The sequence below is a fragment of the Salmo salar genome, chromosome ssa22 (genome assembly GCF_905237065.1).
Source record: "Salmo salar chromosome ssa22, Ssal_v3.1, whole genome shotgun sequence".
Lineage (NCBI taxonomy): Eukaryota > Metazoa > Chordata > Actinopteri > Salmoniformes > Salmonidae > Salmo > Salmo salar.
The window spans coordinates 59,045,102-59,058,313 of NC_059463.1; the positions used below are offsets into that span (position 1 = coordinate 59,045,102).

At 44.3% G+C, this 13,212-nt stretch overlaps 1 protein-coding gene across 2 annotated transcripts in view; it reads right to left on the reverse strand.

Annotated features, from left to right (window-relative positions):
• Nucleotides 1-4,222: 4,222 nt before the first annotated feature.
• Nucleotides 4,223-13,212, reverse strand: part of slc6a11b (solute carrier family 6 member 11b) — a 79,254-nt gene continuing 70,264 nt past the window's right edge. For both annotated transcript variants that reach the window (XM_014168361.2, XM_014168360.2), the window contains exons 13-15: nt 6,941-7,041; nt 6,198-6,368; nt 4,223-4,491 (exon numbers count right to left, since the gene is read on the reverse strand). In XM_014168361.2, coding sequence (XP_014023836.1) covers nt 4,339-4,491; nt 6,198-6,368; nt 6,941-7,041 — 425 coding nt within the window. In that variant the 3' untranslated portion in view covers nt 4,223-4,338. The remainder of the gene's footprint in view (nt 4,492-6,197; nt 6,369-6,940; nt 7,042-13,212) is intronic.

Below are 13,212 nucleotides of genomic sequence, written 5' to 3' on the forward strand. Positions count from 1 at the left end.
AAAGCTGATACAGACATACCCAAGACGACTCAAAGCTGATACAGACATACCCAAGACGACTCAAAGCTGATACAGACATACCCAAGACGACTCAAAGCTGATACAGACATACCCAAGACGACTCAAAGCTGATACAGACATACCCAAGACGACTCAAAGCTGATACAGACATACCCAAGACGACTCAAAGCTGATACAGACATACCCAAGATGACTCAAAGCTGATACAAACATACCCAAGACGACTCAAAGCTGATACAAACATACCCAAGATGCCTCAAAGCTGATACAGACATACCCAAGACGACTCAAAGCTGTAATCGCCACCAAAGGTGCTTCTACAAAGTATTGACTCAGGGGTGGGAATACTTATGTAAATTAGGTAGTTCTGTATTTCATTTTCAATACACTTTGCAAACATTTCTAAAAACATGTTTTGACTTTGTCATTATGAAGTATTGTGTGTAGATGGGTGAGAAAAAAATTGGGGGTATGAGTACTTTCTGAAGGCACTGTATATTTGTTTGTCTCATATGGCACTGTATTCCCAACATAGTTTCACCAGAGACCAATGGGTAGTGCACTACTTTTCACCAGAGACCAATGGGTAGCGCACAACTTTTCACCAGAGACCAATGGGTAGTGAGTGCACTATATAGCAAACACTGTGCCATTTAGGACGCATACTTTGTCCTTTTCACACTTCATCTACAAAGAAATAAGACCACAAAACATTTCTACTAGGATGTAAACATATACATCAATCTCCAGTGTTAAAACAAGCTGTTAAAATAATGCCACACATTAAGTTGCACAAACGTCAGTGAAGATGAAGTGGTGATAGAGAGAGTAGAGACCACAGATAACAGAGTGGTGATAGAGTAGAGACCAGAGATAACAGAGTGGTGATAGAGAGAGTAGAGACCAGAGATAACAGAGTGGTGATAGAGAGAGTACAGACCAGAGATAACAGAGTGGTGATAGAGAGAGTAGAGACCAGAGATAACAGGGTGGTGATAGAGTAGAGACCAGAGATAACAGAGTGGTGATAGAGAGAGTAGAGACCAGAGATAACAGAGTGGTGATAGAGAGAGTAGAGACCAGAGATAACAGAGTGGTGATAGAGAGAGTAGAGGCCACAGATAACAGAGTGGTGATAGAGAGAGTAGAGACCAGAGATAACAGAGTGGTGATAGAGAGAGTAGAGGCCACAGATAACAGAGTGGTGATAGAGAGAGTAGAGACCACAGATAACAGAGAGGTGATAGTGAGAGTAGAGACCAGAGATAACAGAGTGGTGATAGAGAGAGTAGAGACCAGAGATAACAGAGTGGTGATAGTGAGAGTAGAGACCAGAGATAACAGGGTGGTGATAGAGTAGAGACCAGAGATAACAGAGTGGTGATAGAGAGAGTAAAGACCAGAGATAACAGAGTGGTGATAGTGAGAGTAGAGACCAGAGATAACAGAGTGGTGATAGAGAGAGTAAAGACCAGAGATAACAGAGTGGTGATAGTGAGAGTAGAGACCAGAGATAACAGAGTGGTGATAGAGAGAGTAAAGACCAGAGATAACAGAGTGGTGATAGAGAGAGTACAGACCAGAGATAACAGAGTGGTGATAGAGAGAGTAGAGGCCACAGATAACAGAGTGGTGATAGAGAGAGTAGAGACCAGAGATAACAGAGTGGTGATAGAGAGAGTAGAGGCCAGAGATAACAGAGCACCCCTGTGTCCAGTCCACAGTATATATCAAGGCCAGAGAGCTACCGTCTTGTAGGTTTCCATGCCAACCCTAATCTATAACACCTTATTCTGATAATGAGCTGGTTGATAAGCTGATAAACTGAATCAGGTTAGTTACAACTGGGGACGATAGCCCTCCAGGAACAGCGTTGGAGAACCTTGGTGGACCAAGAAACGGTCCTCCAGGAACAGCGTTGGAGAACCCTGGTGGACCCAGCAACGTTACTGCAGGAACAGCATTGGAGAACCCTGGTGGACCAAGAAACGCTCCTCCAAGAACAGCATTGGAGAACCCTGGTGGACCAAGAAACGCTCCTCCAAGAACAGCATTGGAGAACCCTGGTGGGTTCAGCAACACTCCTCCAGGTTTTTTCCCCTAACAAACACGATTCATCTGAACCAATCACAACTCTGATGATTGGTAGAATGAAGTGTGAATCAGCCAATCAAGGTCCTGATGAGCAGCAGCTGATTAGGTAAAATCAGGTGTTTTAGCGCAGGGCTGGAGAAAAAGCCTGCACTGCATGCTCTCCAGGAAGCGGACTAGTCACACCGCAGTAGACAGGACCAATTAGCAGCTAGTGGCCACAAAGAGCTGATTGGACAAGGAAGATGGGCGGGGCGACTGTGGATGAGACCAGCTCATTCCGCCCCCTACTTAAGGCCACAACCAGCTAGTGTCACAATCAACGAGGAGGACGAAGATGAGGGAGGAGAAGGAGGAAGAGGAGGGGGGAGAAGGAGGAAGAGGAGGGGGGAGAAGGAGGAAGAGGAGGGGGGAGGAGACAGACGGTTCTGTCTGTCTCTCTATCTATCTGGACTCTGAGCCGAACGGAGCAGAGCAGAACCGGGAAAAAAATGATGTGACGTGTATCATCTGTCAGTTTGGATTAAACTCAGTCTAATCGCTGTGAAATGACCGAGGGGAAAGAAGACGTCATTGCTGTCACTGACACTGAAACTAACTCGGCCTGCGAGTCAGTCAGAGATGACAATGGGGACTAAGGAACTTTCAACCAGGGCCGGAGCACAGTGCCCATTCTGCCTCTTTAAGACTAGGAAAGGGTAGAGTTACAAAATTCACAGAATAACGGAATCACGGGGGTAGCTGGGAGCAAATCCTCCAACCAGAGTTTCTGGAAAACCCAAGAACTTGAGGAAAGTTTATATAATTTTGCAAACCTGGGAAGGAGGTTCTCTCTATAAGTTTATAACATCCCTGGGAAGGAGGTTCTCTCTATAAGTTTATAGCATCCCTGGGAAGGAGGTTCTCTCTATAAGTGTATAGCATCCCTGGGAAGGAGGTTCTCTCTATAAGTTTATAACATCCCTGGGAAGGAGGTTCTCTCTATAAGTTTATAACATCCCTGGGAAGGAGGTTCTCTCTATAAGTGTATAGCATCCCTGGGAAGGAGGTTCTCTCTATAAGTGTATAGCATCGCTGGGAAGGAGGTTCTCTCTATAAGTGTATAGCATCCCTGGGAAGGAGGTTCTCTCTATAAGTTTATAGCATCCCTGGGAAGGAGGTTCTCTCTATAAGTTTATAACATCCCTGGGAAGGAGGTTCTCTCTATAAGTTTATAACATCCCTGGGAAGGAGGTTCTCTCTATAAGTTTATAACATCCCTGGGAAGGAGGTTCTCTCTATACGTTTATAACATCCCTGGGAAGGAGGTTCTCTCTATAAGTGTATAACATCCCTGGGAAGGAGGTTCTCTCTATAAGTTTATAGCATCGCTGGGAAGGAGGTTCTCTCTATAAGTTTATAGCATCCCTGGGAAGGAGGTTCTCTCTAAACACACAATACACTTCAGCATGGTCCCAGCAGTACTGCTGTACACTGACTGGACAAAACATTAAGAACACCTGCTCTTTCCATGACATAGACCGACCAGCTGAATTCAGGTGAAAAGCTATGATCCCTTATTGATCTCGCTTGTTAAATCCACTTTAAGCAGTGTAAATGAAGGGGAGGAGACATGGTTAAAGAAGGATTTTTAAGCCTTGAGATAATTGAGACATGGATTGTGTGTGTGTGTGTGTTCTACTCAGAGGGTGAATAGGCCTTTGAACGGGATGTCTTAGTAGGTGCCGCTGGGAGTTTTCATGATCAACAGCTTCCTGTGTGTATCAAGAATGATCCACCACCCAAAGGACATCCAGACAACTTGACACAACTGTGGGGAGGCATTGGAGTCAACATGGGGCTAAAGATAAAGACCTACAGTTACACAGCACATTGATAGCATCCTAAGAGTACAGTGACACGAATAACTTTGCAAGATATCATGCCGATCTCAATCAATAAACTTGACATTCTTCTAATCGTTAAAAATGATCTCTTTAGTCATAATGTTAACGTAGATGACGTGTTAATAAAGTTTGTGCTAAAAAAAAAGAAGCAAGACTAGTAATTATGTGATAACTTCTTTCTCTTTTTTTTTAAACAAAATAAAACAGTCCTTTATTCTCTTCTGTCTGTTTGTTTGTTTGTTTGTTTGTTTGTTTGTTGTTGTTGTTGTCTTCATTGTGGTTGTGGTTGGGGACAGACAGACAGACAGAGGCTTGGTCAGTGGTTGGACTTTGAGAAGCGTTAGAAATGGGTCTCCTTCTCTGTGATGGTAGAGATCTTTGCAGCTTTCTTTGACTCTTTACTGGGCTTGGGTCTGATGGTGAAGGGGCTCATACCAGCCAGTTTACCTCTCATCACCAGATCTGGACTGGGGGTGGTCAGAAAAGTCATCCTCTGTACAGGGAGAGAGGGAGAGGAGGACAGGAAGAGAGGAGAGGGCAGATTGGGGAGAGAAGGAGAAGGGAGATTCTCATTAGATCCTGCTGAGGTGGGACAATGGATCTAAGGTCCGTTTTGCATCCTCCGCCTCACACATGGTTTATATCTGAGCCCTCATTGTAACGCTATCTCCAGTGATGTGAGTGTTACGGACGTTACGTTGCTTGCTTAGCGAGTGTCACTTCCTCCTTGTTCGGCTCATGCCTGGCTCGAACCGAGGACCTCCGCTTTGCTAACACACGTGACCGCCCTCCTTGACAACGTACGAGACGATCTAAATAACACACTGTTATAAAATGTTCATAAAGTCAGTTTTGTTTACGAATTGAAGCAACAGCCACTAGTCTCTTGTATGCTCAGGTCCGATTATATCCACTTCACTTTCATGCTCATATCATCAGCTATCCGTATCCTCTACCAGCCCTCACTCGCCTGCTTCTCTCAGCATCCTCTACCAGCTCTCACTCACCTGCTTCTCTCAGCATCCCCTACCAGCCCTCATTCGCCTGCTTCTCTCAGCATCCCCTACCAGCCCTCACTCGCCTGCTTCTCTCAGCATCCCCTACCAGCCCTCGCTCACCTGCTTCTCTCAGCATCCCCTACCAGCCCTAGCACACCTGCTTCTCTCAGCATCCCCTACCAGCCATCACTCACCTGCTTCTCTCAGCATGCCCTACCAGCCCTAGCACACCTGCTTCTCTCAGCATCCCCTACCAGCCCTCACTCGCCTGCTTCTCTCAGCATCCCCTACCAGCCCTCGCTCACCTGCTTCTCTCAGCATCCCCTACCAGCCCTAGCACACCTGCTTCTCTCAGCATCCCCTACCAGCCCTCACTCACCTGCTTCTCTCAGCATGCCCTACCAGCCATCACTCACCTGCTTCTCTCAGCATCCCCTACCAGCCCTCACTCACCTGCTTCTCTCAGCATCCCCTACCAGCCCTCACTCACCTGCTTCTCTCAGCATCCCCTACCAGCCCTCACTCACCTGCTTCTCTCAGCATCCCCTACCAGCCATCACTCACCTGCTTCTCTCAGCATCCCCTACCAGCCCTCACCTGCTTCTCTCAGCATCCCCTACCAGCCCTCACTCACCTGCTTCTCTCAGCATCCCCTACCAGCCCTCACTCACCTGCTTCTCTCAGCATCCCCTACCAGCCCTCACTCACCTGCTTCTCTCCGTACGCTCTTCACACACGTCTATTCCTCCGTAAGTTAAAAATATATATAATTTAGCCGTAATGGCGAGTGGGGAATAGGCTTTGGGGGTGACCAGTGAAATATACCTGCCGGAGCGCGTGCTACTATCAGCCTGACTATCAGCGTGACTATCAGCGTGATTATCAGCGTGACTATCAGCGTGACACACAGCGTGACTATCAGCGTGACTATCAGCGTGACACACAGCGTGACTATCAGCGTGACACACAGCGTGACTCACAGCGTGACTATCAGCGTGACTATCAGCGTGACTATCAGCGTGATTATCAGCGTGACTATCAGCGTGACTATCAGCGTGACTATCAACGTGACTATCAGTGTGACACACAGCGTGACAATCAGCGTGACTATCAGCGTGACTATCAGCGTGACCTCTGAGAAGGTTGATTGCGTGATTGATTGATAGTGTATCAGTAACATTAGTCGTAGGGTTAGGGAGACCTCTGAGAAGCTGCCAGGTGTTTTCCAGAGCTGTATGATGACTCCTAGGGGAATGCAGACCATGGAGGACAGGGCCATCATCCAGCCGATACCGTAGCCCCAGTCTGGGTAGATATACACGTTGTTGTACTTCAGAGGCTTGTACTTAATCAGGAAGAACAGGAAGATACCCTGGACGAGGAGAGGAGAGGAGAGGAGAGGGGAGGGGAGAGGAGGGGAGAGGAGAGGAGAGGAGAGGGAGAGGAGAGGAGAGGAGAGGAGAGGGAGAGGAGGAGAGGAGAGGAGAGGAGAGGAGAGGAGAGGAGAGGGAGGAGGAGAGGAGAGGGAGAGGAGAGGAGAGGAGAGGAGAGGAGAGGAGAGGGGAGGGGAGAGGAGAGGAGAGGGGAGGAGAGGAGAGGAGAGGAGAGGAGAGGAGAGGAGAGGAGAGGAGAGGGGAGGGGAGAGGAGAGGAGAGGAGAGGAGAGGAGAGGAGAGGGGAGGGGAGAGGAGAGGAGAGGAGAGGAGAGGAGAGGAGAGAGAGGAGAGGAGAGGAGAGGAGAGGAGAGGAGAGGAGAGGAGAGGAGAGGAGAGGAGAGGAGGGGAGAGGAGAGGAGAGGAGAGGAGAGGAGAGGAGAGGAGAGGAGAGGAGAGGAGAGGAGAGGAGAGGAGAGGAGGGGAGGGGAGGAGAGGAGAGGAGACATTTTAACACAGGGAATGATACAGTTGAAGATGGTTGATTGGTTGATCCAGTGTTCTAAACTCACAGCACAGATGCCTGGGGTCAGCAGCATCCAGCACCATTTGATGAAGATGGCAGGCCGGTATCCAATCATATCCTCGATGTTCATATAGAACCTGTCACTACCTGGAACACACAGACACACAGACACACGCACACGCGCACACACACACACACGCACGCACACGCACACACACACACACACACACACACACACACACACACACACACACACACACACACACACACACACACACACACACACACACACACACAGGAGGAAACAGTAAGGCTGCGAACTGATAGATGTCATATCATACGTCTATGTAGATCAGTGGTATTAACACAACAGCTAAAAACCTTCTCTGTAGCTACAGTATATACAGTGAGCTCCAAAATACCATACGCACAAGTATCATACCCCCAAGACATGCTAACCTCTCACCATTACAATAACAGGGAGGGGTTAGCATTTTATATCATATCCCCAAGACATGTTAACCTCTCACCATTACAATAACAGGGGAGGTTAGCATTTTATATCATACCCCCAAGACATGCTAACCTCTCACCATTACAATAACAGGGGAGGTTAGCATTTTATATCATACCCCCAAGACATGCTAACCTCTCACCATTACAATAACAGGGAAGGTTAGCATTTTATATCATACCCCCAAGACATGCTAACCTCTCACCATTACAATAACAGGGGAGGTTAGCATTTTATATCATACCACCAAGACATGCTAACCTCTCACCATTACAATAACAGGGGAGGTTAGCATTTTATATCATACCCCCAAGGACATGCTAACCTCTCACCATTACAATAACAGGGAGGGGTTAGCATTTTATATCATACCCCCAAGACATGCTAACCTCTCACCATTACAAGTAAAGGGGAGGTTAGCATTTTATATCATACCCCCGGATATGCTAACCTGTCACGCCCTGACCATAGAGAGCCCTCGGGGTTCTTTATGGTGTTTTATGTCAGGGCGTGACTAGGGGGGTTTCTAGGTATTATATTTCTATGTTGGTGTGTGTATATGGTTCCCAATTGGAGGCAGCTGTTAATCGTTACCTCTAATTGGGGATCATACTTAGTGTGTCCTTTTTCCCCCCCACCTACTATGTGGGATATTGTTTTGTATGAGTGCCACGTATTTCACGATCGTTATATCTTTGTTGTTTTGGAAGTTTCACTATCATTAAAATGTGGAAGTCTACTCACGCTGCGCCATGGTCCAATTATTTATACGACGGTCGTGACATAACCTCTCACCATTACAACAACAGGGGAGGTTAGCATTTTATATCATACCCCCAAGACATGCTAACCTCTCACCATTACAACAACAGGGGAGGTTAGCATTTTATATCATACCCCCAAGGACATGCTAACCTCTCACCATTACCACAACAGGGGAGGTTAGCATTTTATATCATACCCCCAAGACATGCTAACCTCTCACCATTACAATAACAGGGAGGGGTTAGCATTTTATATCATACCCCCAAGGACATGCTAACCTCTCACCATTACAACAACAGGGGAGGTTAGCATTTTATATCATACCCCCAAGGACATGCAAACCTCTCACCATTACAATAACAGGGGAGGTTAGCATTTTATATCATACCCCCAAGACATGCTAACCTCTCACCATTACAACAACAGGGGAGGTTAGCATTTTATATCATACCCCCAAGACATGCTAACCTCTCACCATTACAACAACAGGGGAGGTTAGCATTTTATATCATACCCCCAAGACATGCTAACCTCTCACCATTACAATAACAGGGAGGGGTTAGCATTTTATATCATACCCCCAAGGACATGCTAACCTCTCACCATTACAATAACAGGGGAGGTTAGCATTTTGTGGAGGTATGATATTTGTGCGTCTGTAACTTTCTCACTCATCATTATTCACGATTCATTCAGGACTATCCGTAATCATGGTAGCATCCACATTTAATGTAGAAATGTTTATGAAACATTGTTATTTACAATAAAAGTGAATCAAAAAGTTCTGTAATTTCTTAACGGTTCAACCAATATGGATGGGTTCACCTAATATGGATGGGTTTACCCAAGCTGACAGTCTGCACTTTAACCTCATAGTCATTGTATAATTTAAAATCCAAAGTGCTGGAGTACAGAGCCAAAACAAACAAAAACAATTGTCACTGTCCACAATACTTTTGGAGCTTACTGTAAAACTAAAAACGATGAGGATAAGTGGTCAAGCTGAATCAAGTGATCTGTCCAGGGTTACAATAACAATGTGTAGTCGAGGACTGGAATTGAGCAACACTGATGTAACAGTAGGACTCCGTGCAACTAGAGGTCAGATACCGTGTGCTGTGAGTCAGTCGCCAGCAGAGGGGACAGAAACAATATCTAGTTATTCCAGTCTCTACTGTAAACCATACACTACTGTTACCTGGACTGGAAATACTCTGATGCCCTCTTGGGATTCTTCTGTGTCTATCCTTTCACGTCTATCAAATACCTATTGTCCTATAACTAAACGGTAAAAAGGATAAGAGGAGAGAGGTATACTGTACTCAAGTCAACTGTAAAGGGAAAGGGGTGGGGGGGGGGGATACCTAGTCAGTTATACAACTGAATGCATTCAACTGGAATGTGTTTTCCGCATTTAACCCAACCCCTCTAAATATCTGAGTGCTGGTGGTGTTATCTGACTGGAAACAAAGATGATATATCTGTACCTACTGGTGGCAGGTAGCCTAGTGGTTAGAGCTTTGGGCCAGTAACCAAAAGGTTGCTGCATCAAATCCCCAAACTGACAAAGTATTAAAAAAAAAAAGGTTGTTCTGCACTCTTCCCTGGTAGGCTGTCATTGTAAATAATAATTTGTTCTTAACTGACTTGCCTAGTGAAATAAAATAAAAAAAATTGTGGACCATTCTTGATACACATGGGAAACTGTTGAGCATGAAAAACCCAGCAGCATTGCAGTTCTTGAAACACTAAAACTGGTGTGCATGGCACCTACTACCATACCCCGTTCAAAGGCACTTAAAAATAATTGTCTTGCCCCTTCACCCTCTGAATGGAACACACACACAATACATGTCTCAATTATCTCAAGGCTTAAAAATCCTTCTTTAACCTGTTAGGGCTAGGGGGCAGTATTTACACGGCCGGATAAAAAACGTACCCGATTTAAACTGGTTATTACTACTGCCCAGAAACTAGAATATGCATATAATTATTGGCTTTGGATAGAAAACACCCTAAAGTTTCTAAAACTGTTTGATTGGTGTCTGTGAGTATAACAGAACTCATATGGCAGGCAAAAACCTGAGAAGATTCTGTACAGGAAGTGCCCTCTCTGACCATTCCTTGAGCTTCTTGACTCTTTTTATTGAAAACTTAGGATCTTTGCTGTAACGTGACACTTCCTACGGCTCCCATAGGCTCTCAGAACCCGGGAAAAAGCTGAATGATGTCGAGGCAGCCCCTGGCTGAAAAACATTAGCGCGTTTGGATAGTGGTCGGTCAGAGTACTATGAGACTGAGGCGCGTGCACGAGGCGACCCCATGTTTTTATTTTCTCTCTCTTTGTACTAAAACACAGATTCCCGGTCGGAATATTATCGCTTTTTTACGAGAAAAAAGGCATAAAAATTGATTTTAAACAGTGGTTGACATGCTTCGAAGTACGGTAATGGAATATTTTGAATTTTTTTGTCACGAAATGCGTCGTGCGCGTCACCCTTCTTTACCCTTTCGGATAGTGTCTTGAACGCACGAACAAAACAGAGGATATTTGAACATAACTATGGATTATTTTGAACCAAACCAACATTTGTTATTGAAGTAGAAGTCCTGGGAGTGCATTCTGACGAAGAACAGCAAAGGTAATAACATTTTTCTTATAGTAAATCTGACTTTGGTGAGGGCTAAACTTGGTGGGTGTCTAAATAGCTAGCCCTGTGATGCCGGGCTATCTAATTAGAATATTGCAAAATGTGCTTTCACCGAAAAGCTATTTTAAAATCGGACATAGCGAGTGCATAGAGGAGTTCTGTATCTATAATTCTTAAAATAATTGTTATGTTTTTTGTGAACGTTTATCGTGAGTAATTTAGTAAATTCACCGGAAGTTTGCGGGGGGTATGCTAGTTCTGAACGTCACATGCTAATGTAAAAAGCTGTTTTTTGATATAAATATGAACTTGATTGAACAAAACATGCATGTATTGTATAACATAATGTCCTAGGTGTGTCATCTGATGAAGATCATCAAAGGTTAGTGCTGCATTTAGCTGTGGTTTGGGTTTATGTGACATTATATGCTAGCTTGAAAAATGGGTGTCTGATTATTTCTGGCTGGGTACTCTGCTGACAAAATCTAATGTTTTGCTTTCGTTGTAAAGCCTTTTTGAAATCGGACAGTGTGGTTAGATTAACGAGAGTCTTGTCTTTAAAATGGTGTAAAATAGTCATATGTTTGAGAAATTGAAGTAATAGCATTTCTAAGGTATTTGAATAACGCGCCACAGGATTCCACTGGCTGTTACGTAGGTGGGACGATTTCGTCCCACCGACCCTAGAGAAGTTAACCATGTCTCCTCCCCTTCATCTACACTGATTGAAGTGGATTTAACCTGTTGGGTCTAGGGGGCAGCATTTGCACGTCTGGATAAAAAAAATGTACCCGATTTAATCTGGTTACTAATCCTACCCAGTAACTAGAATATGCATATACTTATTATATATGGATAGAAAACACTCTAAAGTTTCCAAAACTGTTTGAATGGTGTCTGTGAGTATAACAGAACTCATTTGGCAGGCAAAACCCTGAGACATTTTCTGACAGGAAGTGGATACCTGATGTGTTGTATTGACTTTAAACCTATCCCATTGAAAAACACAGGGGTTTAGGAATATTTTGGCACTTCCTATTGCTTCCACTAGATGTCACCAGCCTTTACAAAGTGTTTTGAGTCTTCTGGAGGGAGATCTGACCGAACAAGAGCCATGGAACGGTGATGTCCCATTAGACACCTGGCGCGCTACTTCATGTTGGGTACCCTCGTTCCAATACGTTATAAAAGACTATGCATTCGTCCACCTTGAATATTATTCATGTTCTGGTTAAAAAAGGCCCTAATGATTTATGCTATACAACGTTTGACATGTTTGAACGAACGGAAATATATTTTTTCCCCTCGTTCATGACGAGAAGTCCGGCTGGCTTACATCATGTGCTAACGAGACGGAGATTTTTGGACATAAATGATGAGCTTTTTTGAACAAAACTACATTCGTTATGGACCTGTGATACCTGGAAGTGACATCTGATGAAGAGAATCAAAGGTAATGGATTATTTACATAGTATTTTCGATTTTAGATCTCCCCAACATGACGTCTAGTCTGTATCGCAACGCGTATTTTTCTGGGCACAGTGCTCAGATTATTGCAAAGTGTGATTTCCCAGTAAGGTTATTTTTAAATCTGGCAAGTTGATTGCGTTCAAAAGATGTAAATCTATAATTCTTTAAATGACAATATAATATTTTACCAATGTTTTCTAATTTTAATTATTTAATTTGTGACGCTGACTTGACTGCCGGTTATTGGAGGGAAACGATTTCCTCAACATCAATGCCATAGTAAAACGCTGTTTTTGTATATAAATATGAACTTGATAGAACTAAAAATGCATGCATTGTCTAACATAATGTCCTAGGAGTGTCATCTGATGGAGATTGTAAAAGGTTAGTGTATCATTTTAGCTGGTTTTATGGTTTTGGTGACCCTGTCTTTGACTTGACAAAACATTACACACAACTCTTGTAAATGTACTGTCCTAACATACTCTAAATTTATGCTTTCGCCGTAAAACCTTTTTGAAATCGTAAAACGTGGTTAGATTAAGGAGATGTTTATCTTTCAAATGGTGTAACATAGTTGTATTTTTGAAAAATTTGAATTTTGACATTTATTTGGATTCAAATTTGCCGCTCTTGAAATGCACCTGCTGTTGATGGAGTGCACCACGGGTGGCACGCTAGCGTCCCACCTAGCCCCAAGAGGTTAACAAGTGACATCAGTAAGGAATCATAGCTTTTCACCTGGTCAGTCTATGTCCTGGAAAGAGCAGGTGTCCTTAATGTTAGTGTTTCAAGAACTGCAATGTTTCAAGAACTGCAATGCTGCTGGGTTTTTCATGCTCAGTGTGTTTGAGAGAGAGAGAGAGAGAGAGAGAGAGACAGAGAGAGAGAGAGAGAGAGAGAGAGAGAGAGAGAGA